This window comes from Setaria viridis, chromosome 7 (genome assembly GCF_005286985.2).
Source record: "Setaria viridis chromosome 7, Setaria_viridis_v4.0, whole genome shotgun sequence".
In the NCBI taxonomy this organism is placed as follows: domain Eukaryota; kingdom Viridiplantae; phylum Streptophyta; class Magnoliopsida; order Poales; family Poaceae; genus Setaria; species Setaria viridis.
The window spans coordinates 18,363,839-18,387,653 of NC_048269.2; the positions used below are offsets into that span (position 1 = coordinate 18,363,839).

Below are 23,815 nucleotides of genomic sequence, written 5' to 3' on the forward strand. Positions count from 1 at the left end.
GCAGACTGACAGCGATGCAACAGTACCTCATACAAGGACGGGGCTGGTTAGATAGGATCCGGCCAACTGTGCACGAGTCCGGTCTGGCCGTTTGTGCGCAGCGGAAATGATAGTTGTCTCCTGTGACGTGACGAAGAGGAGCCATCCAGCCATGTGAGAAATGCCCCGCAAACCCGTCCGGAAACTCCTACTTTGCAAAAAATATCGGCGAGATCAATCATGGCAACCGTTTCTTTTTCAGGAAACAGATGAATCATTTTTTTGCTCTGTTTTAACCTCGACAGGACAGATATTTCCCGGCATTTTCCCATTATCAAAACTGTATCTTATACCAAGCGTGCACGAACAGTTGTTAATTAAGCTGATGTGCGAATCAGTGTTGCCCGTTCGTACGAGTTTATTATTAGGTTATGTAGCTAAGTGCCCCAATAGTAGAGAAAGCTAGAAATAATTCCATCCCACTCAGATGTAATGAACTTTGGAGTGAATCCATAGTTGAAACAAATACCATACATTTTCTCTATTCCATTCACTTTCACTTTGCAGACCCCTACGGCCCTACACTTTCTGGTTCAACTGGCATCGAAGCAAGCAGTGGAGTAGAACTTTCTCCATGCATGAGCCAAGTCTCAGCCTGCAAAATTGCTTCCAAAACATCCACTATGGATGGCCTCCATGATTTTGAATCAAAATTAAATATACAAACTTGGAATAGAATTTATTGACTTCCACATCTGGTCTCCACGGAGCTTGTAAAGCATCGGATTCAACGTACAAATAAAACTAAATACCGCGCGGAGGTGGCTTCTCCACCACACATTTTTAGAATCCAAATTTCCTTTGTATCATGGTAGGCCCCGTGAGTTCGCGTTTGAGAAAAAGAATATGCCATCCGTTTAACAATAGTTATTGTTCTAGCTTTGTCCTAAACAAAAAATTCTAACTTTGACCATCAATTTCTAAAAAAGATCTTATAACATTTAGTAAATTTTACATTATGAAAGTATTTCTTATGGTAAATCTAAAAAAAATATAAATCTAACAATATCAACTATACTTTTTGAAAAAAATAATGGCCAAAGGTTAGAAAAAGCTAAAACGACATATTGATCCCTCGGTTTTGGAATTTGTGCACTCAATACATTATAAATTACTATATTTTGCTATATCTTGACGAACATGTCGCTACCTAAAATGATAATTAATTGTGACCGGAAGGAGTAGAATCCAAAAGCCTGTTAGCAGTTTTTGCTTGTTTTTGTCCCGGTCGAATTTTCCCTTACTGCACACCTCTTTTGCTTTTGCTAACTGAAAATTTCATTCGATGACTGAAGAACACCATCAATGGCAGCAGGAATGGGATAGGATTTTAGGGGTTAGGGCTCATAGCAAGGTGTTTGCTAGCAGAATAATTGGGAGATTCCCAGATGGGCCTGCGTGCCGATCATCACTTCGCTTAGCTCAATTTGGAAGTCTGCAGTCCCCTGAAACGGGCACGCTTTGGCTTTTACCTTGCACTGACGTTAACGCAGAGAGTACAATTTTCCTGGAGTTAATTGCACGCTCCGGACGCTCATGAGGAGGGCGCAGAGTCTTGCGGCCGTTCTACGAAGCGACGGCGAAAAGGGGAAGCGGGCGCAGGAAAATGGCGAGGCAAAGCAAGGGGGAATGCCCTGCACGTTCCGTCCCGTTCCGCAGCGAGCCGGGGTTAGTTGGTTGGTGTAGTGGCGTGGCGGAGATATATTTTGACGCTGACCCAACCAACCCCGCCCCCGCCCGGCCTCCATCCACGCATCCCCACCGCGCCACCAACCCCGTTCGCTCCGAGCCTCAGACCAAACCAAATCACCAATCGCCGGCGCCACCTATATATCCCGTCCCACCCGCCCGTAACTCCTCAGCTTCTCGCTCTGAAGCTTCAACTAACCCAGTTACCACCGCCCCCCCCCCCCCCCCCCCCCCCCCCCCCGGCGCGGTTCCCTCCTTCCACCGAACAGAGCACCAAACCACAATCGGAGAGGTAGCTAGCTGAGCTGAGCAGATTGGTGTGGCAATGGCTGCAGCGAGTATGATCAGGGCGCCGGTCGGTCAGAATCCGAGGCTCGCGTGCCACGCCCAGGGGAGGGGCGGCGGCGTGGTCCGGTGCTCGTTGCAGGGCGCGGTCGTCGGCGGCCGGACAGAGTGGCAGAGCAGCTGCGCGGTGCTGTCCAGCAAAGTGGCCGCGCTCGGCGCGCACTCCATCAACGTCCACGCCGCGCCCGCGGCGGCCCCCGCGCCGACGCAGAACGGGGCGGCGGTGCTGGACCTGGTCCCCGTGAGCAGCATCAACGGCGGCGCCGCCAGCAAGAACCTGCCGCAGCCGCTGCGCATCTCGGACCTGTCCCCGGCGCCGATGCATGGGTCGCAGCTTCGCGTGGCGTACCAGGGCGTGCCGGGCGCGTACAGCGAGAAGGCGGCCGGGAAGGCGTACCCGGGCAGCGACGCCATCCCCTGCGACCAGTTCGAGGTGGCGTTCCAGGCCGTGGAGCTCTGGATCGCGGACCGCGCCGTGCTCCCCGTGGAGAACTCCCTGGGCGGCAGCATCCACCGCAACTACGACCTGCTGCTCCGGCACCGGCTCCACATCGTGGGCGAGGTGCAGCTCCCCGTGCACCACTGCCTGCTGGCGCTCCCGGGGGTGCGCAAGGAGCGCCTCACCCGCGTCATCAGCCACCCGCAGGCGCTGGCGCAGTGCGAGCACACGCTCACCGCCATGGGCCTCAACGTCGTCCGCGAGGCCTTCGACGACACGGCCGGCGCCGCCGAGTACGTCGCCGCCAACGGCCTCCGCGACACCGCCGCCATCGCGTCCTCCCGCGCCGCCGAGCTGTACGGGATGGAGGTGCTGGCCGACGGCATCCAGGACGACTCCGGCAACGTCACCCGCTTCGTGATGCTGGCCAGGGAGCCCATCGTGCCGCGCACCGACCGCCCCTTCAAGACCAGCATCGTCTTCGCGCACGACAAGGAAGGAACCTCCGTCCTCTTCAAGGTGCTCTCGGCCTTCGCCTTCCGCGACATCTCCCTCACCAAGATCGAGAGCCGGCCGCACCGGCACCGGCCCATCCGCCTCGTCGACGACGCCAACGTCGGCACCGCCAAGCACTTCGAGTACATGTTCTACGTCGACTTCCAGGCGTCCCTCGCCGAGCCCCGCGCGCAGAACGCGCTGGCCGAGGTGCAGGAGTACACCTCCTTCCTCCGGGTGCTCGGGAGCTACCCCATGGACATGACCCCCATGACCGCCGGATCCTCCACCATTTCCTCATCCGATTCCTCGCCGTCATCCTGATTGCTCCTGGAGCTCCCCGGAGGCGAAGTCGCCGAGTAGGGACGTTCGATTGTGGCCATGTCGTCCTACTCGTCCCTCGCTGCTGACGGGAGCGATTAATTTTGTTTTCACTTTTTATCGTGGTAATACGTGTAATTGTTCCAAACTCATCTGCGGTGAATATACCTGTGAGATAGATGCCCTTCATGTTCACGTGTTGTCTGAAACTACGAGCACTTTGCTATTAGTAGATCAAAGGAAAAACCTTCAAACATAGAAGTAAAAATCTCCCAAATGGGTAGGTGGCCACTGGCAATAGTATATTCTTCCCTTTTCCTACCCTGGCAACCTTTGGTAGATCTGGCTGCGTATTCTTGCTCACTTGGCCGCATCATCCCACGCCGCTATGCCGCTAGGCGTCATGTCGCGCCCATTTCCTCGAAGCGGAATGGACTTGTCAGGGAAAAGAAGTGAAAAATGCGTTGATGCGGTCAGAGAGGGCATGCGCGTTGGCTCCTTTTTCAAAGAAAGGGAGGTGAACTACTCCTCGCTGCAAACATTTTTTTATCAGCATGCGGCCTCATTGCACACATGTTTGTGGTGAGACATTGACGAGGCACACATAATTCAGTAACCAAGCCGGAGGCCGCCGGACCCCAGCGCAGCGACGTCGCACCTACGCCACGCCACGGCCGCCCACGCAGCCCAACAGCAGCCACAGGCTGTCCAGCGACAACAGAAACGGGCACCATAGATAGATGCAGCTCCCCTTAAAGAGCGGAGTACAAAAGAGAGGGTATCAGTGCTCGAATAATCGATTATATATTCCAAAGAGAAGAGTTCCAATCGATGATGCTAAGGGCAAGGGCAATGGTAATGGCCCAACTGCACCTTAAGGTGGATCCTAGACAAAATCGGTAATAGTCTATGCCCGTGACACAATGTGTGAGTCTTAACACGGGACCCACGCTACAATAAAAAAACAGCAACCTTCCCAACCGTCCCTATCCTCTCCCATCGTCCCCTCCATCTCTCGCGCACGCTCTGACGCTCGTTCCCCTCCATCCGAAGCCAAATCATCCAGATCCTCTCTCCACAACAAGACACATAGCTATATTGTTTGCTGGAATCGGAGCTTCAACTATTGGATCGAGTTGCCCTCCTGCTGAATCAAGCGTCACTTTCTTCTCTCTACTAGGTGGAGGAGATTCAGAGGAGGGAGCGAGTAGAGCAGAGACTGGTAGGGCCATAGGCGTGGGCATGGCCGAGCTGGGCACGCGCCAGGCGCTCGCGAAGAGGTTTGCTCAGCCAGCTCCGCGTGCCGCCTCGTCTGCGTTTGGGTATCTTGGAGCTCGAAGGTCGCAAGCCCTTCCAAAGCTCGTGTCGTCGGGTAAGTCCTCATCCCCGCATGGGCATCGTGTTCCGGCCGCCAGAACAGCTCTCCATTGAGCTCGCCATGGCGTAGGGGCAAACGCGGCGAGCTCCAGGTAGTGGCGCGAATACAACAACCGCGCACGAGATGGAGGGAGAGGGAGAGGGAGAGAAGAAGAGAGAGAAGATATTTTTTTTATTGCTTATGTTCAGACTCAAGCTTACAACGCATCTTAAGGAATCTTTTCCTATGGTGCAATCCCACAATGTATGTTGCTTTCAAACAGTGCTGCATTTATTGCCTAATGCTAACTTTTTGCAATATTGTGGCTGCCCTAGAGTACTCAGTTTAGAATTGGAGCTGTGTGATGAATTTTTTTTTTTTGAAAGTTTCTCCGTTTCCCGGTCCAACTAGATCATTATTTTCTCTTCCCATTCTTGTGCTGCTTGTTCTCCTAAAAATCGCTTTACTGTTCCCCATTCTTACGCTGCAAGCCTGTACTTGAGCAATACCAAGCTTCCTATTTCATCTACCAAATGTTTGGGTAGGTGGCGAGACCAGCAGTTCAAATAGCCACCGTTGATGTGCGCCGTATATTCTAAGATATCAATAGAGCATCCATTTCTCTCTCTGACTCTCTATCTAAGTTGCTAAAAAGATTTCTCTCTATATATTTTTAAGAGCACTTCAACAGGCTATCCGTTTTTAGCTCTATATTTGACTCTCTATCCAAGTTGGCAAAAAGATTTTCTCTCTATATTTCTAAGAGCATCTCCAACCATCTATTTTTAGCTCTCTATTTGACTCTCTATCCAACTTGGCAAAAAGATTCCTCTCTATATATTGAGTTGCTCATTCCAACATACCATCTATTTCCCACTCTACAAATCACAATAGATAGTTTTGTCTCTAAAAATTCGCACTCTCTATCCACTCCAACAGCCTCTCTATTTTGTATGCTTCTCCATTTTGTACTCTCCATTCTAGCAATTACTACACGTGGGACCCACATTTTGGCAAGGTAAATTGGCTTGCCATGTTTGGCAAGTGTGAGGGGAAGTTTGGCAGTCGGATGGAATGGAGAGTTAAGTTTGACAAATGTGAGAGGAAGTTTAGCAAATCTCATAGAACGGAGAGTCAGATAACAACTTTGTTGGACCATGATTTTCATGTTGATTTACCAATTTTTGATTTAGAGAGTCAGATAGCAACTCCGTTGGAGTTGCTCTCCAAGCAGAATGACCGTCCTGTCAGTATGTTTTTCCTGTATAAATCAATAGAAAAGCGAATGATGGAATTCCAATTGTAATTCAAAGGTTAAGTTCAAGCAGTGAAATGAAATAACTTCTTTTTCATTTTAACCATTGCAAGTGCGTCAAATCCTAGTGAACAGGGTTACTCGGCCAGAATTGGGAGCATGAAAGATGAAAATCTCCTCAAATCAAAGATGTCCTCAAACTGTGAAGGCTCGCAGGAGTCGCAGAGGAACGGCGGCCTTGGAGTTCCTATGCTGGGGCTGGGCTGGTGGGCTGGCTCCTTGACTGCGCGATAACGATTAGGCCCAAGTTATCAGGTAGCCCAACGTGGTGTTTGCTTCGTTTCGGCCTCTGAGAGAGGTTATCATGATGATGATGATTTCTTTCCTGATGAAGCACTCGTAAACACACCAATCAAGCAGTATGCCTTGTTCACGCCGCGAGCTTTATAGTCGAGATGATCTCTCGAGGCACCAGCACGTTACGAACCCTCACGAAGACACGAACCCATATATCTAAGGTTTGGTCACTGTTCCGGCATGTCATGGCCTCATGATGGGCTCATGTGTGCAGCACGAGCGAGCTCGGCCTACTCCTCCTGTTGGGCTGGTCCCTGCCTGGTCGCCGTCGCCGCGCTGTCGCAGCGGCATCTTACGCATCCAGCATCCATCCATCCTGTGAAATCAACAGTGCGGTTTCGCCATTAAAGACATAGTCACGTCGGGCCATCATCTTCCAAAAGAGCATAGTGGGCCAGTGGTTGCGAGATCTATCAGCAGTTCAGCATTATTGTTTCAGTATTTTGAAATAGCATCGAGCTAGCCGTGCAAATGGACAAAGTACAACCATATGCATATGCACAAGTACTGATCGAACACGCTGACATTGTTCTGGACCTCATTGCCTCACACGTTTTCATTACATACGCATATAAACAAGTACTCCCTCCGTTCAAAATTGCAAGTCATTCCAAGAATCTTGGAGAGTCAAAGCATCTCAAGTTTGACCAAAATTATAGAGAAAAATATAAAGATTTATGACATCAAATAGATATACTATGAAAATATAATTGATAAAGAATCTAATGATACTTAGTTGGCATCATAAATGTTATTATATTATCATATAAATTTGGTCAAACTTGAGATACTTTGACTCTCCAAGATTCTTGGAATGACTTACAATTTGGAACGGAGGGAGTACTATTTTTCTGGATCGTTGTCTGGATGCTGCCGATGGCTACGAAGTTCCTTGTATAATCTCCCTACCATTCCTGGACGACTTCTTCGACGTAGTACTTGTTCGTCATTATTTTTTTAAAGAAAATTCCCGATGACACGTAACTATTTATCATAATTCATATCCCGGTGGATTCCTCGTGGGCCAGCACATGCCCCTGCAAGCCTGCGTTCCTGCAGCAAGCGATACTGTGTAAGGAACTGTAAAAGAAGACACCATCACAGGAGATGCGTGTTAACAACCCGCATCTCCTATGAGTCTGCTGAAAGCTCCCATTATGTGCCTATATAGGAGACATGTATTATAAACCTGCGTCTCCATTGAGTTCGTCAATCATAAGAGACACGGGTACTAAATACGCGTCTCCTTTGTGGGGCATAAAAGGAGACGTGTTTTTTAAAAGCGCGTCTCCTATGATGGTGAGACCATAGCAGACGCATGTTTTAAAAAAACGCGTCTCCTATCGTCCGGCACATTGGAGACGCGCACCGGAATAGCCGCGTCTGCCTTGGCGTCTACGACAATAGTAGTTCTATCTCTAACCGTGCAGTGGCTCCAATTATTGCTGCTGGTGTCGGCCGCCGCGCTCCGCCTCTAGCCGCTGCCGCACCGTGCCGCGCCTCTAGCCACCATCGTGCCGTGCCGCTTGCCGCCGATCCGGCCGGCTGCTCATGTCGCACCGTGTTGCTTGTACTCGCCGGCCCCTAGCCCCCTATCGCCACAGCCGCCGTCGCGAGCTCCCTGCAAGCGCCAGCCGCGCTCCCTCGCTCTCGTCGCTAGCTCGTTGGCCGCCACCGTGTTGTGCCGCTTGCCACCACCACGCTGCACCGTCCGGTCTGGCCAGCTGCTCGTGTTGCACCGCCTGTACTCACTGCCTCGCCACCCCCTAGCCGATTGTCGCCACAACTGCCACCGCGAGCTCCCTACAGGCTAGCCGCCGGCCGCGCTCCCTTCACAGGCCGAGGCGCCAAGGGCCAGACCACACTGCGCCCTACCCCGCACCCATTGCAAGGGCCCTTTTGTCATCTCCATCATCCTTAGCTCTCCATCCCTGGCTTGTTGAAGGCTACCTCTTGCTTGCTTGCAAGCTCTTGCATGCACTCGGCAATTGGATCCAAGGTGCCTAGAAGGTGAGGCCGCTCGCCCTGCTCCCAATGCCACATTTTCCATCATGATAGCTAGTGTGTGTGTGTTTGTAGGAAGCAATAATCTTGCCTTTATGATTATCATATGGTAGTAGATAGTCAATTTCTTTACTACGTGGTAGCACACTCCTTGCTACTGATTGGAACATGCATAGGAAGAGGCCCAATAAAATTCTTTGCATGGCTTACTTCTTCATGCAAAATATGTATTTTAAACTAGTTAGCATTATTTCTATTGATCGTGTCATAAGTATTTGCTTGGATATTTATTATTTTCTTGCATGACTGTGTAGATGGCGGATCGGAGCTGGATGTATCTTCAGAACCAGACTTGTGGAGAGTACTTAATGGTCTGAAGTTATTCATAATCGTGGTAGAGGCGGACAAGTCGAATAAGAGCAAGTCTGCCATGTGTTGTCCATGTGTTGATTGTGAGAATGTCAGGGAGCCCTTCCTCACCATCATCACTAGTGTTCTGCTGATTTTCAGAGATGTCATCTTGACCCATACGACCAGCCTGGAGGTCTCGGTCATTAACTCCACCCTCGCCATGCATGTTCCAGCATTTGTAGTCATCCATAAACCCCCGGATGATGAGATGAGCATGCACATGCATTGAACTTGAGAACTTTGGTAGCAAACTGGTGAAGCAAACTGTGGTAGCAGACTGCAGGCCATGATCTTAGTGAAGAGGACCTAGTTGGTATCGGTAACAATTATGTCAATATAGTAGACAAATTGAAGGAGATGGTGCGTGACGCCCTAGGGTATGCTGGGTATAATAGTTCAGAATTGGAGAAACTAAAAAAGCTGGTGGTAGATATGAAGACCCCACTCTATTCGGGCTGCAAGCAAAAATGGACAAAACTATTCACATCACTTAAACTCCTCGAGCTAAAGACCATCTTCTGAGAATGGACTGGTACAAGCGTTCCCATCTTCTGAGAAGAAGAATGGGATAGTGGTCAGGTACGAGCGTTCCCATCATCTGAGATTATTGGACAACAAGTGTTTCTTTATGGGTTTCAATGACTTATATGACCTCTTCAAGATCTATGGTTTGGATGTGTCACTTCTCCGTTGCTTCACACTGTAAGTTGCTTGAAACTTTAATCTGCTTCTCACTAATCATTTGCTATCTAAATGTGCTTTTACTTCGGTTCGTCTATACCATGTAGTTTGCCTCACACTTTGTTTTTCTTAACCTTAGGTCCATGGTTGTAGAAACTAAGGCAAAGGTTGTGCCTGTGGGCTTCCTTGATCCTGAGTTGATGTCTTTGTCTACTATAAGTTCTAACAAATCTTATGTGGTGGGATATGTTACAAAGGCCTTCCAACACTATGTTAAAAAGAAAATGGTCATGTTTGCGCATAACACATGTGGTCACTGGATTTCAGTGGTAGTTATTCCAAAGTGGAACAACGTCTTCTATTTTGATTTACTCTGGGGCAGAGGGCATGATCATAGCAAGTTGAAAGATGTGCTTAATGAGTAAGTTCTCTTCTAACCTCCAACTTTTTCCTCAACAAACTCTGCAGTTTATTGACAGTGATCTAACCAATGTTCCATGGTTTGTTGTAGAGCTTTTTATTTCTTACTGCACCATGAAGAAGTTGGACAGTAGTAACTTGGAACATGTCATAAAGTTCCCGGTATGGTAGCTGGCTGTGAAAGCTAGTACTGAAGCTTGAGTTGCTTTCTTCTCACCACTTTTTTCTTTATATATTTTTTTGCAGTGCCAAGCAACCTCCTAGAAACACCTGCGACCTCTATGCCGCCTATCACATGGTGGAAGCAATGGGATTACTAGCTATGGATGATGATGCTAAGGTACTTTCTTTTGATTGCGTGTACTGAGATTAATTTGCAAGAGGTGCTAGCTATGCAACACAGCCTTGGCCTGGTTTTGTTGGATGGTACTCAATCTTAGATACTCATGCTTCATAGTTAATGATGTGTCGAACCATCTGCGGCATGATAGATGTATGTTCCTCATTATATGGCTCCGGCCAGCGCTAGTTGATTGGCTATGGAAGCTTTTCCTTGTTTCGTGAATGGTTGTAGAGTTTTTCTTTTTCTTTTGGTTGCTTAGCAATTGAAGATGATGGTGTAGGGCACTCTAATGTTCCTGATTGATTAAGATGGCCTGGTTTTGGTGTTCCTGATTGCTTGATCCAACAATAGTTTTTATTTTTAGAATTTTTCTGGGTTGGGAAAAGTTGACTGCTGAGTGCAAATGTGTGATCCATGATTTTTTGATGAGCTTGAGAATTCAATCAGTTTTTGTAGTGGAATGAACCCGTTGCACACATGTGAGGCCTAGGATGCCAGCCAGAATGCATACAAATTTGTAGCATTTTTCTAGGCGTAACCTGGAAACATGCATGCGTTATATTTTCACACATGTGCTGACTTTGTTATGTTTTCCCATCAGGATTTTGAGGTGATGACAACCCCCCTCGACAACAATGTGTTGGCTGGCCTTCGTGAAAAATTGCCTCATTCATCGTCAACCAAGTGATCTTAGGGAAAGGAGAATTTCACTACAGGAACCCAGGGATTGACATTTAATTGCTCAGGTCTGCGAACATGTTTCTTTGATATGTGGACATGTGTTAAGTTGTTACCTATGGAACTTGTTAAGTTGTAATGACTATGAATCTGTTACTGTGATGAGTATGTTGATGTGCCGTTGATGAATCTGTTCTGCATGCGATACTATGAATCTGTTACCTTCTGTTGATGTGCCTATTGATGAATCTATTCGGTCGATGTTCTTGGACGGAACCTGTATTTGAAACCTATAACATTGTAATCGAAGACGCGTGATGTAAACACATGTCTCCTCTAAGAGTACCATATGAGACGTTGGTTAATCCTGCATCACTGTCAAAGGAGACGCAGTTCTTAACCAACATCTCCTATGATACTCATAGGAGACGCTGGTTAAAGGATTTCGGAGATACGGTTAACCCAGGTCTCCTTTGTCTTTCGCAAAGATTTTTCGAGGAGACGCTAGTTAAAGGATTTTGGAGATACGGTTAACCCAAGTGTCCTTTATCTTTCGTAAAGATTTTTTGTCTCTCTGATGACAGGTCATCAGGGATAAAAATTTAGAGACGAGAAAAAACCACGTCTCCTTCGACTCTTTACCCGCGGCTCCTGTAAAGATGCCTTACATAGTGTGATGTTGAGCATCATAATTTTCTCTCGCGAGAATGAGACAAAGGAAAACAAGTACCACGAACGATACAGAGAAGGAGCTGAGATGACATGCACAATCAGAATCAGTCAGGTACTGGCCCCGGTGGTTGAGGTGGTAGCACATGCGGACAAGAACATGCATCCGTTTTCTGCTTACGAGCGCAGTATTGCAGTTCAGGGTTTTTAAACTGGCGTCGGTAGTCACTAGTCAATGATTATGGTAGATCTATCGCGCAGCAGCACAGGACAAGAAGTATAACGACATGTACTCGGAACTGAAACCACCAGTACGCATGAGTTTTAGTATAATTTCCTGCTAGTTGACGACGCATCAATCTTGCTTGCTCCAACGCTCCAGCCACATGGGTTGGCGCGCAAAGGGTGTTTCGCCGCCGTGTTTGTTTACTACTAGAAACGCGCGGGGAAGCCGATGCGTACAGGGTTCGTGCTCCGGCAGGGGGGAAAGTAGGTCGTGCCGGCCAACCACCAGACTCGTGGCGCCGAAGTGCAGCGAGAGATGGAATGCCGAAACGAGGGCTCTTCTTTACGGTTGGGGCGGAAGGCCGGGTTCAGGCCATTCCCGTCTGAGAATGCTTCACTCCTCACTCCTGCACGCTTTGCAGTACAGATGCTCCTAGTTGTGTGTGTGCGTGCCCAGTGTCCTGCATCTGTAGGTGGAAGCCCTTGTGAGCATGGAAAGCCAGGACCGATCGTGCCCGTCTTCGGCGCAAACAACGTTCGTGGCATTGAAAGCCGGCACGTTTCGTCGGAGATTCGATGGTCCTTAGCGAAGGCCAGCCTGCCGTCCAATTTCTGAGCTGCCACGAACGTAACGTAAGCGGCATGCATCAAACGCATCTCGAGCGCGCGGGAGGGCGCCCCGCGCGACGGGCGGGACGAGAACGAGATCTGCTGCAGCAGAGCACGGTTCCCGATCCATAAAGCGGGCGCACATGCGCGACGCGACCCGGCCGCCCGTGGGAGCCGGAACGGAAGGTTCGGCGCTGAAACCCTGCGGCCGATGCCGGGTGGGCGCACGCCACGGCTAACGGCTTGGCGCGGGGGAGCTGCGTGCGCCCGTGCGCGCGGGAGGGGACGTGGCCGGGTTGGGTTCGCGCTTCGGCGGGGGCCGCGCCGCGCGCGCGGGAACCGGCTGCGGCTGCGCGCCAGGCCCTGGCCGAAACGTGTCGGCCGCGCGGGGGGTGGCGGGGGACGGGCGGTTTGGCAGGTGCAGGTCCGCTGGAAACGTGTGCCCCTGGACTTGGATCACGTGCGGATCCTGGACCTAGCGTTCCTGTTGTTCGGAACAGCCAATGAATTTCGTAGGGATCGACTACAAATCTTTGGAAACCCACTCGGCCACTCGCAGTTCTGGTCTACTCCGCGTGTAGAATTCCCCTGTGCGCAAGTATCAATACGTGCTGGTACATTTCACGCTAGCCGTATGGGTATGACCAAACATATCTGTGGCTTACTGTTACCGTCATCAAGGCGTTCATTACGCCATGGCACCTTGAACCGCCACAGTAGCACTCAGTACCACACTAATGCTTGCCATGCAACGCAAAACGCAGCCGTTACTGAACTGTAGCCTTTAATTAGTAGCCTATTGCAGATCGCTTCCAGCCAGGGGGAAGATCCGAGACGTCGCCTTCTGATCGGACGGTTCCCACTGGTGGTGCTGTACCATCTGGTGCTGCCGCGACGTGATTGCTTTCTTTCACTCAATTCAGTGCCGCCCGTACGTGGCCCAGACTCCCTCGGCGTAGAGAGCCATCCCTAGACTCTACATGTCCGTGGGTGAAGAAGAACCGAGGACGATGAGGAACTTCCTTTTTTGGCTGCAGGTGCCGCCGCCCTTTTCGTTCGGAAAGTTTCAGAGCTTCTGTAGAGGTATAGTTGTGGCCTCTTCGATGCAAACAACTTCCAAAAATAAAAAAATAAGATGAAATACCTATAATATTCTTTCCCCTTTTTCATCCTATTTATTTTTTTCTTGCCAAAATTTTTCTTTATTTTTCTCTCCTTCCCCTTCTCTCTTCCTTATCCTGCTACCGGTCTTCTTTCTCTTCCTCCCACGGATCGCTCGACCTCCGACTCCTGCCGGCACCGGCCCGCCCCCCGCCGCCGGCTAGCCCCCGTGTTCCGCCATCCCCGTGGCTCGCCTCCCACCATCCCTGCCCGCGTGCGCGCCGTCGCCGTCCTGCCCTCATCGCCAAGGCCGAGATGGCCTCCGGGCTTCGGCCCCCGGTGTCGCCGCCCTCCGACCTTCCCGCACTAGGGCGACAGCGCACCAAGACGATGGTGTCCTCCGTGCCCCGCGCCAAGGGGTATGGTGGGGATTTTGGCTCCACAAAGGGGATGAAGCCATGGCAAGCTATTTTTTTTGGCTTCTCCTCCCTCAACTAGCTCCTCTAGGCGGCAATTGCAGGGTTTCTCCGGTAAAAACGTTTCATGTTACCCCGATTGGTAGGGCTTCGCGAGAAACCTGTGGAGAAGCCACTCAAGAAGTCCTTACCTCAGTGGAGCATTACGCATGAGTAAAGGGCGGCATATAAAGAGATGCGTAAACAAAGCTGAAAGGAGACTGAAGGGCGTAGTTTAGCGGAGGCCTTGGGAGGCGAAAACGAGATTTGCCTCGGGTGCGCCGGAGGAATTTGTGCTCCCGTCCCGTCCCATCCCGCTGGTGATTTGAATGAAGGGAATTAAAGGAGCACGGCAGGGAAGAAGAAACTGTTCGCCGTGGTGGCGCGCACAGTGGTAACAGAAGAGGCGCATGGGTTGGGTCGGAGACGGGAGAGATTATACCTACCTTGTAAGCCCCGGCCTATTGCCTGGCAGGCTTCCCGATCAAGAGATACCTTCCTCCTGCGATTACCGAACCACTCGCCCCTCCTTCGTCTCCTGTCTCTCTGTCCTAATGCCCGTCGCCATCACCAATTCAGCATAATGCCGGTGCGGCCGTTGCTATCGGGAAAGCCATCCCAGCACGCCCCCCTGGCCCGGTGGTGAGTGGTAGGCGGCCGAAGAATTCCGCGTGGGGAAGAGTCCGTTCCAGCCAAGAAGAGGAGAGGGACGGACGGGAGGGGAGAGGAGATCGATCGAGGCTTTCATGAAGGACCTGGTGTCGTGCTTCAGCGAGCACGCCGTCCGGATCTCCGACGTCGCCTGCTCCGGCGCCGCCAATGCGGCGGCGGGCGCCCCGGAGGCCGCCGGGGGAGGAGGAGGAGGAGGAGGAGGAGGAGGAGGAGGAGGCAGGGCGGTGGCGGTCAGCGCGGTCACCACCGTGTACCGGTCCCGGCTCTCGGCGTCGGGGAAGGAGCTGCTCCTCGAGGTCACGTGGTCGCGGGCGCCCGACGGGCCCGCGCTCTCCGTCGCCGTCCACGAGGCCGCCGCCGCCTCGCGCCACCGCGGCGCCGGCAACGCGGCGCCGCGGCATCTGCACAGGAAGAAGGGGAGCGGGACGTTCACGGCGGGCAGCTGCGTGGTCGGCGTCTTCTGGGACTACGCCGCGGCGCGGTACGCCGCCGGCGGGGCCGGGCCCGAGCCGGCCTCCGGGTTCTACGTCGCCGTCGTGGCGGACGCCGAGTTCGTGCTCCTGCTGGGGGACCTGAGCCGCGGGTACGTCGAGCGGCTGCACGGCGGGATACCGATTGCCGGGTCCCGGATGGCGCGGCGGCGGGAGCGGTTCGTCGGGTGCGGCTGCTGGTCCACGAAAGCCCGGTTCTTGGAGGCCGGCGCGGAGCACGAGATCGGCGTCGTGCTGCTGGACGGCGACGCCGAGGCGTGGGTCACCGTGGACGGACGCAAGGTGGTGCAGCTCCGCCGGCTGCGGTGGAACTTCCGCGGCAGCCACACCATCTTCCTCGACGGCGGCGCGCCGGTGGACATGACGTGGGACCTGCACGGCTGGCTGTTCCACGCCGGCGCCGGGCCGCCCCACGCGTCCTCCTCCTCCTCCTGCGCCGTGTTCACGTTCCAGGTGCGCGGCGCGTCGGAGACGAGGCTGTGGACGGAGGACGACGATGCCGACGCCGGCGAGGAGCAGGAGAAGCCGCCGGCACCGTCGAGCGGTGGGCGACAGAAGCCCGGAGGCGTAGGAGCATCGGGGCAGGGGTTCTGCCTGCTGATCCAAGGCTTCAGAGGCTTTTCCAAGAGCACTTAACCTGTACATGCCGTTAGAAATTTTATATCGCCATTTTTTCATTTCCTCTTCTTGATTTGTGTGCTTGGAAGAATGGATTAGGATCGACATGCTGCTGGTTGACTCTTGTTGATTAATCCGATGCTTGACAAGGATGTGATTGTGAATTGGTAGGATAGGAAAGAGGCTGACATACGGAAAGAGATGCTTTCGTTTCAGTTTGCTACGTCGCTGTGCTGATTTAACAACACATGACATGCCTGTAACAGTGTTCTGCTAGTGCCTTTTCAGAAATATACCAAAGATTGGATATTTGTTACCCTCTTTCATCAGATGGTTTGATTTTAATCGTTCTTGACTAGGTTGCTACCTCGATTAGCATGCCATGGAGTTGTTAGGCTCTTAGAATAGAAGGCTTGAAGAATAGTACTCTGCGTGGAGGTGCTGCATCAGCTAAACATCATAGTGTTTGGTGCCCAAGTAACAACATACGGGGAGCAAATTATAGCAAATGAACTAAACTTCTTTTATTAATCTATATGTCGAGTCAAGGGTACTGGCCAGCATCAAGCTTTGGGGGGAATTATGCCCCTCTACCCTTGGCTTAACGGAGTGCGTGGGCCCACATGTCAGTGGCATTTACTGCACCGGGACTTATATGAACATGGAAAGCTTAAGAAACAGTATTAACATGTTTCCATTTTGTAAGGATGGGCATTATGTACTTGCTAGTGGGGTGTGGAGATAGCGATGAAATAACTTTCTGTAAGTGCCGCACGATTGCAGTCATTTTCTTGAGGAAACTGCCCACATCCATAGCCATCGCAGATGTTGATTGCCCCTTTTGTAAGAGCGTAATTTATGTTTGGTCGATCAGCTCCCGTGTGCCATACAACCTTCGCCACATTATCTCTAGTCGCTACTTTAAGAAATGCGCTTGGCTACACGGACTGCTTCTCGCAGAATTGCCACGGCCGCTGGCGTCTCATAAGACAAGGATAAAAATCGCCACGCGTTTGCTTGTTGCTGCCAGATGCCAATTCTCAGATAATTAAAGAAGTGCCAGTCTGAAGTAAACTCCATCGTGGTTCCAACAATCTGAAACTCCATCATGGTTCCAACAACCATCTCGGCCTACTTTCTCTAGGCCTATTGAGTTGAAATGGTGTATGCAAGATAAAATTCTGATTTCCAAATGTTAGCTGGCTAACATTTCTTTAGCGGGTTGAACCCGGCTAAAGCTGGCTAAACCACCAAAGACCAAAATACCCCTCCTCAGTCTCCCGTGCGGCCCGCACTCCCACCTCTCTCTCTCTTTCTCTCTCTCTCTCTCCCTCCGGCGAGGCTTCTCCCGTGTGGCGGCCGGGCCGCGCCATGGGGACCCGACGCCCGCGGCGCGCCCCCTCCCTCGTCGTCGCCGGGCGCCGCGCCTCCACCGCCCGCACCACCTCCTCCACCGCCGGGAGACGCGACAGCTCCACCTCCGCTGCCAGGGGGCCGCCGCTCCCTCGCAGGGACGGGCCGGGGCCGCCGCTCGCCGCACCCTCATGGGGGCCGCCGCGCCGCTCCCACGCGCGGGGCGCCGCTGGCCGGACGCCGCGCCGAGGCCGCCGCGGGCGGCGCTGCCATCCAGCAGTCGTCCCCCGCCGGCGTGAAGGTCGACGGAGAGGAGGGATTACTGTGAGGATAAGAGAGGGGACAGAGTGAATCATTTTTTTATGTTTCGCAAAGGTGTGACGTAGAAATCAAATTCATGGCCCTTCCAGTTTCATGATTCGTGAGGTGCTTGCCAAGTGTGCAGACTTGAGGGCGGTCAGAACTCAGAAGTCAGAATAGCTACAACTCCCTCTCGCTGGCGTTTCCTGTTCGTGGCAGCTTTCCCATGCAATTTACCAACCAATCCAAAGCCGTGGACAAAAACTTTATGCAATACTACCTGCTTTACGATGCTACATACTCCATGACTCCATGTCACTTTTCTGTCAGGTATGTTAGGTTCAGTGAGAAGTAGCCATCCGATATGCTCGGCCATTCATGGCACGCAGCCTTTATGTTTCGTCCATGGCAATTTGCAACTGCAGAAAGGTGTCCCAGGTTGGAGTATTACCATTACAACATGGGAGCAAATGCAGCCTTTTTTTCCTTCTTTGTGTGGCCTGAACAGCAATCGCAAATGCATGCGCACAATAAAGCTGTAATTCAGGTGCATTGATTCACGTGCAGCATCCAATGTTCTTCGTACGTAAGTAATCTTGAGCACACACGGCTTGCACGTCGAAATGCTCTAACTCCAGCTAAAGGAACTGGATGATGAGGCATATATTCTACAGTTCGTGATCAACACGACCCCTGGACCCGGAGACGATACGGTAGGTCGCCAAAGCAAGGCCACATTCGGACGGCTGCTCAGGCAGCATGACACGAAGCAGAGACAGTATGGCCTAAGCACGCATCTTGTGCACAGGCATTTTGCAAGGCCGAGGAACACCGACAGCTACAACAAGCCCCGTTCGGCTGGACTTATAAACCGGCTGAAAAGCTGAAACGGCTGATTTGTTGTGAGAGAAAAACACTGTTCGGTGGCTGATAAGCCGGCTGATAAGCTGAAGCGAATAGGCCAAGTCAATTTTGGCAGAAGGTACAAGGGTTCAGAGTACAATTGAATCTGCAACGACTCAGCTGCATTCAACAAAATTAACGAATAAAGCAAAAGCAAGTGAGCACGGTGTCAATTGTTGCCAATAGCATCGACTCTGTTATGACATCAACTAGTCAGCAGAATTTGACAGGACGAGCCTGTATCACCTTTTTTTTTTGAACGTTTAAGGGCAGGAGCTCTGCCATATCATATAAGTAGAGAAAGGAAGTACAATGTTACAATAGTTTTATTACATGAAAAGATCAAGCTCAGTACTCGGGTTGCATGAGCCACTTAACATGGAAACTAAGTAATCATTAGCGCGCCACAAGCTCTTTGTCTCCAGCTGATTTCTTCCTTAATGAAACTGAAAACCACGAATGGGGAAGCCAATTTGCCTTGGAAAATTCTACGATTCCTCTCATTCCAGATATTCCAACACGTATACATCAGTAATGCTGCTATCGTTCTCCTTTTGTCTTTAGGGGCCGATTGCATGGACCTCCTCCACCATCTTTGGATTCCTTCATGTGGTTCTGGTAGTGTCACTAGGTTTGGTGCCCAGAAATGAACGTGTTGCCATACCTGCATAGTATAAGAGCAATGGAGACACATGTGTGTGGCTGTTTCAGGAGCTCCTTGGCAGAGAGAATAGACCGGATTGCATGGCCAGTTTCTGAGTTGAAGTTTGTCTGCAGTTAATACTTTTCTTTGGAGCAGCAGCCATGTAAATAGTCTATATTTCCCTTCAGCTTGTGCTCTCCAAATTGTTTGTGGCTGAAACTTGCAGTAGGATCCCTGAAACTGAATTCTGTAAGCTGACTTTGCTGTATAGGTCCCATCTTGTGTCCATCTCCAAACTATCTGATCAGGTTGGTCAGTTAAGTTGATATCCTGCAGCGATTCCCATAAATATATGAATTCAGCAATTTCATTGTGTGTGGACATTCTCGTCAGACCTCTAGTCCAATTGTTGGCTGTTAGTTCTTCCTCAACTTTGTTGTGTTTTCTCCAAGCCAACTTGAACAGATTGGGAGCTATATCTCTTGGGGCCTGTCCATTTAGCCATGATGCATTCCAAAATTCAGCCCTTTGGCCATTGCCAATATGCACATGTGTACTTGCTCTGAAAAGCTGAAGATCTACTTCATTTACTGGTGCTTCACTTCCTTCCCAAGGTCGGTTTGGATCAACCCATTGTTACCAAATCCATCTAAGCCTGAGAGCTCTGCCAAATTTTTCGAGTTCCAATGTGCCCAGCCCTCCATAGTCTTTTGGCTTCTGTACATTTGTCCATTTTACTAAGCAATGACCCCCATTTGCTTCAATTTCCCCCTTCCATAGAAAATTTCTCCTCACCTTGTCGATCTTCTTTATTGCCCACCTCTTTAGGGGAATTACTGATAAGAAATATACTGGTATGGATGAGAGCAGCTTGTTGAGCAGTACTACTCTTTCAGATTTATTCATCAGTCTCCCCTTCCATGTTGGCAATCTGACAGCAACTTTATCAATGAGTGGTTGTACATCTATCCTTCTCAAGGCTCTGATATGTAGTGGTAAACCAAGGTATGTGCAGGGGAAAGCCTGTATCACCTTTCGGCAGAGCATAGTTCACTATTGCATATTGAGACATGCATTGGCCTTTTTGTCAGGTCCAGAATCTGTATCTCGGTATTGGGCTATAAGCTGGAATGGGCTTAGCCCAACTTGCAGGCCACATGGATCATGTGCCACCTAAATGAGTACATGAAAAATTATTTCGCAAAAAAAAAAGAGTACATGAAAAATTATAGCAATTACTCCATGATTTTGTTTAGATAAAGGAATTAGTCCATGATAAAATTTAAGGTTAGAAAAAGGGAGAAATCAGCACATGCCCAAACGGCCTTCGTTACGCACGGCCCAAAAGGCTTGAACCCTGGAGTGGAGATGGGCCTGCTCGTACGTCGGTCGAATTGGATGGAACCGGACGCAAAGTCGCTCACTCAGGTGCACACACAGGACAGGGGAGTGAGACTGTGAGAGGAGTGATGGAACATGGATGATGGACCAGCGACGGACGCCAGCCGGCGGTTCTGCTCGCTACTCAATTCCCTCCACGCTCGCCAAAAACAAGCTGGTCCAGGCTCCCCAGTTTGTAACCATGATGGATGACAGGGTGAGTAAACAAAGCTGTTCCGTCTTGGCGTCTTCCCGGGGTGAATCGATGATCGATCGTTGAATGCCCTGCCCCGTGTACGGCGGCGCCCATTACGACCTTGCTCTGGCCTCCGGGGCCAGCAGCATTGGCCAGCTTCTAGAACCGCTTCCATCTCGGCTTTCACACCGCGTCGGCCGGGCCAGCGAGCGAGAGTTAACGGGGACAGCATGGCCCGCCGCGCCGCTGTGCTACAGCGCGGGGCACGGCACAGCTAGCCCCGTCGACAAAACCGAGCCCCGGCCGGCCGCGCCGCCCGTCCCCATCGGCATCCACCAGCGAGTAGTGCCAGCCTCTATGATCGCAAGTCCTTGCGGGGTACTGTAACGCCCAGTACCCGCGCCGATCGCTTCACTGTGCGAAGTTGGTTGGGTTTAATGTGCTGCCTCGTTTTCGGGCCAAAAGCGAGGGAAATGGCACGCACGTTCCGAGTGACCCGCCGGGGCCGGGGGGCAATCGCGGCCGGCCTGCTGCGGCCGTCGGGCTTGTCCTCGTCTCCTCGGCAGCTGCCGCTCAAGGCACCAAGCAGCCGGAGCCCGCAACAACAGGCCGCGCGTCGGCTCGACTCCGCGCAGTGACAAAATGGACGACGCACAGCAAGAGTTGCATAAGAAAATATTTCATCCGCGTCGTAACATCATCGTAAATCATTTTCTTCTTCGTCTCTGATGAAACTGCAATTGTTTACTCCTTCCGTTTCCAAATTTAGGTCCGTTCCAAAATGCACGTTGTTTTAGCTTCTTACACGTTGGAGCTTCATAAGTTCTACATACCTAGCATCACTATTGTTGACGCAACTGTGCCACATCATTGCCGTTTGCACCTAGGAAAAATGATAGGGGAGTGGAAGCCACCAAGGCTGATATGACCTCTACAAGTGCGATATTAGAGTTAGCGTGTGTTTGGTTTGGAGACGATGTAGGATGAGATGATCCTATAGTTTTTTGGGACCGGACTATCCCACCTCATGTTTGGTTCACAGAATGGGTCCATCCTAATTTTTTGTACGAGGGATTGAAAGGGACGGGATGGATGTCAATTTCACACCGTTAACTATAGTAATCGGTGGGGGCCATCTATCACTCGTGGCCCCACATGTCATCCTCCTCTTTTTTTTCCCACCATATCTTCTTCCACCTGAGCAGTTCCCCTTGCAAAGGAGGAGGCGGCGCCCGAGCTCGTTCTTGCTCCTCATCTCCGCCGGGGGCCGCCCAAGCTTACCCCTGCCACCCTCCCCTTCGATGGCCGTCATAGCTTGTCGCAGTCGGGGGCCGCCCGAGCTCGCCTCGCCCGGTGGCTGCCTGATCACAGTCCTACCGCTCGTTCTCGTCGGGGGCTGCCCGAGCTCATCCTGCCACTCGTCGCGGCCAGTGGCCTCAAGAGCTTGCCCCAGCCATTTGTCCCCGCCCGTGGCCGTTGCTTGCCCCAGCTAGTGGCCGCCCGAGCTCGCCCACGCAACTTGTCCCCACTATTTTCCCTGCCGGTGACCGTGAGGAAGAAGCCCAGGTTGTCGGAGAGGGCCGCTCAAGCTCCATCTTGCCGGTCCTCCAGCCTCTGCTCTCTCCTTCCTCCTCCAGCTCCCACTTGCTAGCGATGGAAAGCAACAACGTCCAAGGGGGATGACCCTGTCCTCTCGATTTGGAGAGACGGGGTCATCCCAGGTATTAGAGGAATTCCTCTAAGAGGATGACTCCATCCCACTTGACTCTCATCCAAACAGCTCTAAAAGTGGGATCGTCCTGTCCCGTCCCATCCTCAGAACCAAACACATGCTTAGGGCCTTAGGGGACAATCATCGGGAGCTTGGTGCTAAAATACTTAGGTTGTGGTGAATCCCGTTGGATGAGGAAAGTGTAGGTCAGGGAGGATAATGGCCTCATGGGTGCATGCATATGGTTCTCCTTAACCTAATAATGCCTCATCTCTCTTGACGGGGGAATGAACTAGGACGCAAGAGAACTTAATAGAGGTCGAAAGTCGAAAAGCGATGGGAATATGTGAGTGATTCAAGAAAACTAGCTACTCATGCATGTAGGTAAGGTATAATAATGGAAATAGACTTCTTCCTCGTGGCCTTTATACTCTTACAACATGCATCCAAACATTAGATAAATGCATTTGAAGTAGATGTCGGGAGCTACATCGCTTTGGATTGATAAATAGACGTTGAAGCTTTGCAATTTATAAGAGTGTGGCGCTTATCAACCTTTCCGAATCCCGCTTGACACCTGCCCCCTTTTTCTCTCTAAAACATTAGGGATAGACGGATAGTTGATGTTGATGTTCCTCCTTCCAATGCTATAACCTTGGAACCTACTAGTTAGTTACACCTCTGTAGGAACAGCGAGTAAAGTTTTGCATTACCATCGGCTGTTGTAGTTCTTGCTGATTTCACATCAAATTTTTGGGATAAGCAACTTAGTAATTTACAAAACGAGACACTTTGCTTTTTTGTTTATAGAAAAAAAAACACCTCTTATACTTTAGGTGTATGATATTGTAGATTGTTTTAGGCGATGTATTGTATGTTCCAACGTTGTTGTCTAATATTGCAGATGATGTTCTCTATAAATGTAGATGTGTTCTCGATGGCGTACATGGATATCAAACATAATGTTGCATTTGTTGTTTTTTTATATGTTTCAAAAGTTGGGTTTTCATGTTAAATTTAAGATACCTAAAATATATAGCAACTTCCTTTAAAAATAGAAATCATACGAGTCTATCTCATGATAAGACATGATTGGTTTTTGTTGTTATCTATCAATCGCCATTCCCAACCCTTAGATCTTGAATCAATGGTCCGGATCCATTCACCCTCTCTCCTCCCGACACCTGTGCTTTGTACCCCATCCAACACCATGGTGGACACCTGAGCTCCCCTATCGCCCCCGCTTCTGCTTAGCTCTGTCCTCCTCCACTGCCCGATCCTAACCCGTCAAGAGACAAGATGGCCTTGCCCCCTCCAGTCCTCCACCCATCCACTAGGAATCCCCCCCCCCCCCCCCCCCCCCCCCCCCCCCCCCCCCCCCCCCCCCCCCAACCTAGTTCTAGCGATGCTCTCACCATCTCTCCCGCCTCTATTGTTGCGAGCTATGTCTAGACCCGTGAGCTATAGGTAACACCAAACCCTCAAACCGTAACTGCAATTTCCATCCTCAGTTCAATTTACAGTAAAGATTTTCGGTGATTGGTGGAGAAGCAATATCTCAACCAGTGGATGAGGAGTAGAACTCAAATCATTTTGCGCTCTTTTGCTCGACGGTGCGGTTTCGGCCATCCTTCCTGTGTGCATGGTACGATTGT

General features: G+C 50.9%; 2 protein-coding genes across 2 annotated transcripts; both read left to right on the forward strand.

Moving 5' to 3' along the window:
- Positions 1–1,942: 1,942 nt before the first annotated feature.
- LOC117865254 (arogenate dehydratase/prephenate dehydratase 6, chloroplastic) lies at positions 1,943–3,517 on the forward strand. Its single transcript, XM_034749411.2, has one exon. The coding sequence runs from the start codon at positions 2,054–2,056 to the stop codon at positions 3,329–3,331; it is 1,278 nt and encodes a 425-aa protein (XP_034605302.1). The 5' UTR covers positions 1,943–2,053; the 3' UTR covers positions 3,332–3,517.
- Positions 3,518–14,140: 10,623 nt separating this feature from the next.
- On the forward strand, positions 14,141–15,983 carry LOC117862887 (uncharacterized). Its single transcript, XM_034746437.2, has one exon. It carries the CDS (start codon positions 14,640–14,642, stop codon positions 15,690–15,692), a length of 1,053 nt encoding a protein of 350 aa, XP_034602328.1. The 5' UTR covers positions 14,141–14,639; the 3' UTR covers positions 15,693–15,983.
- The last annotated feature ends 7,832 nt before the right edge of the window (positions 15,984–23,815 follow it).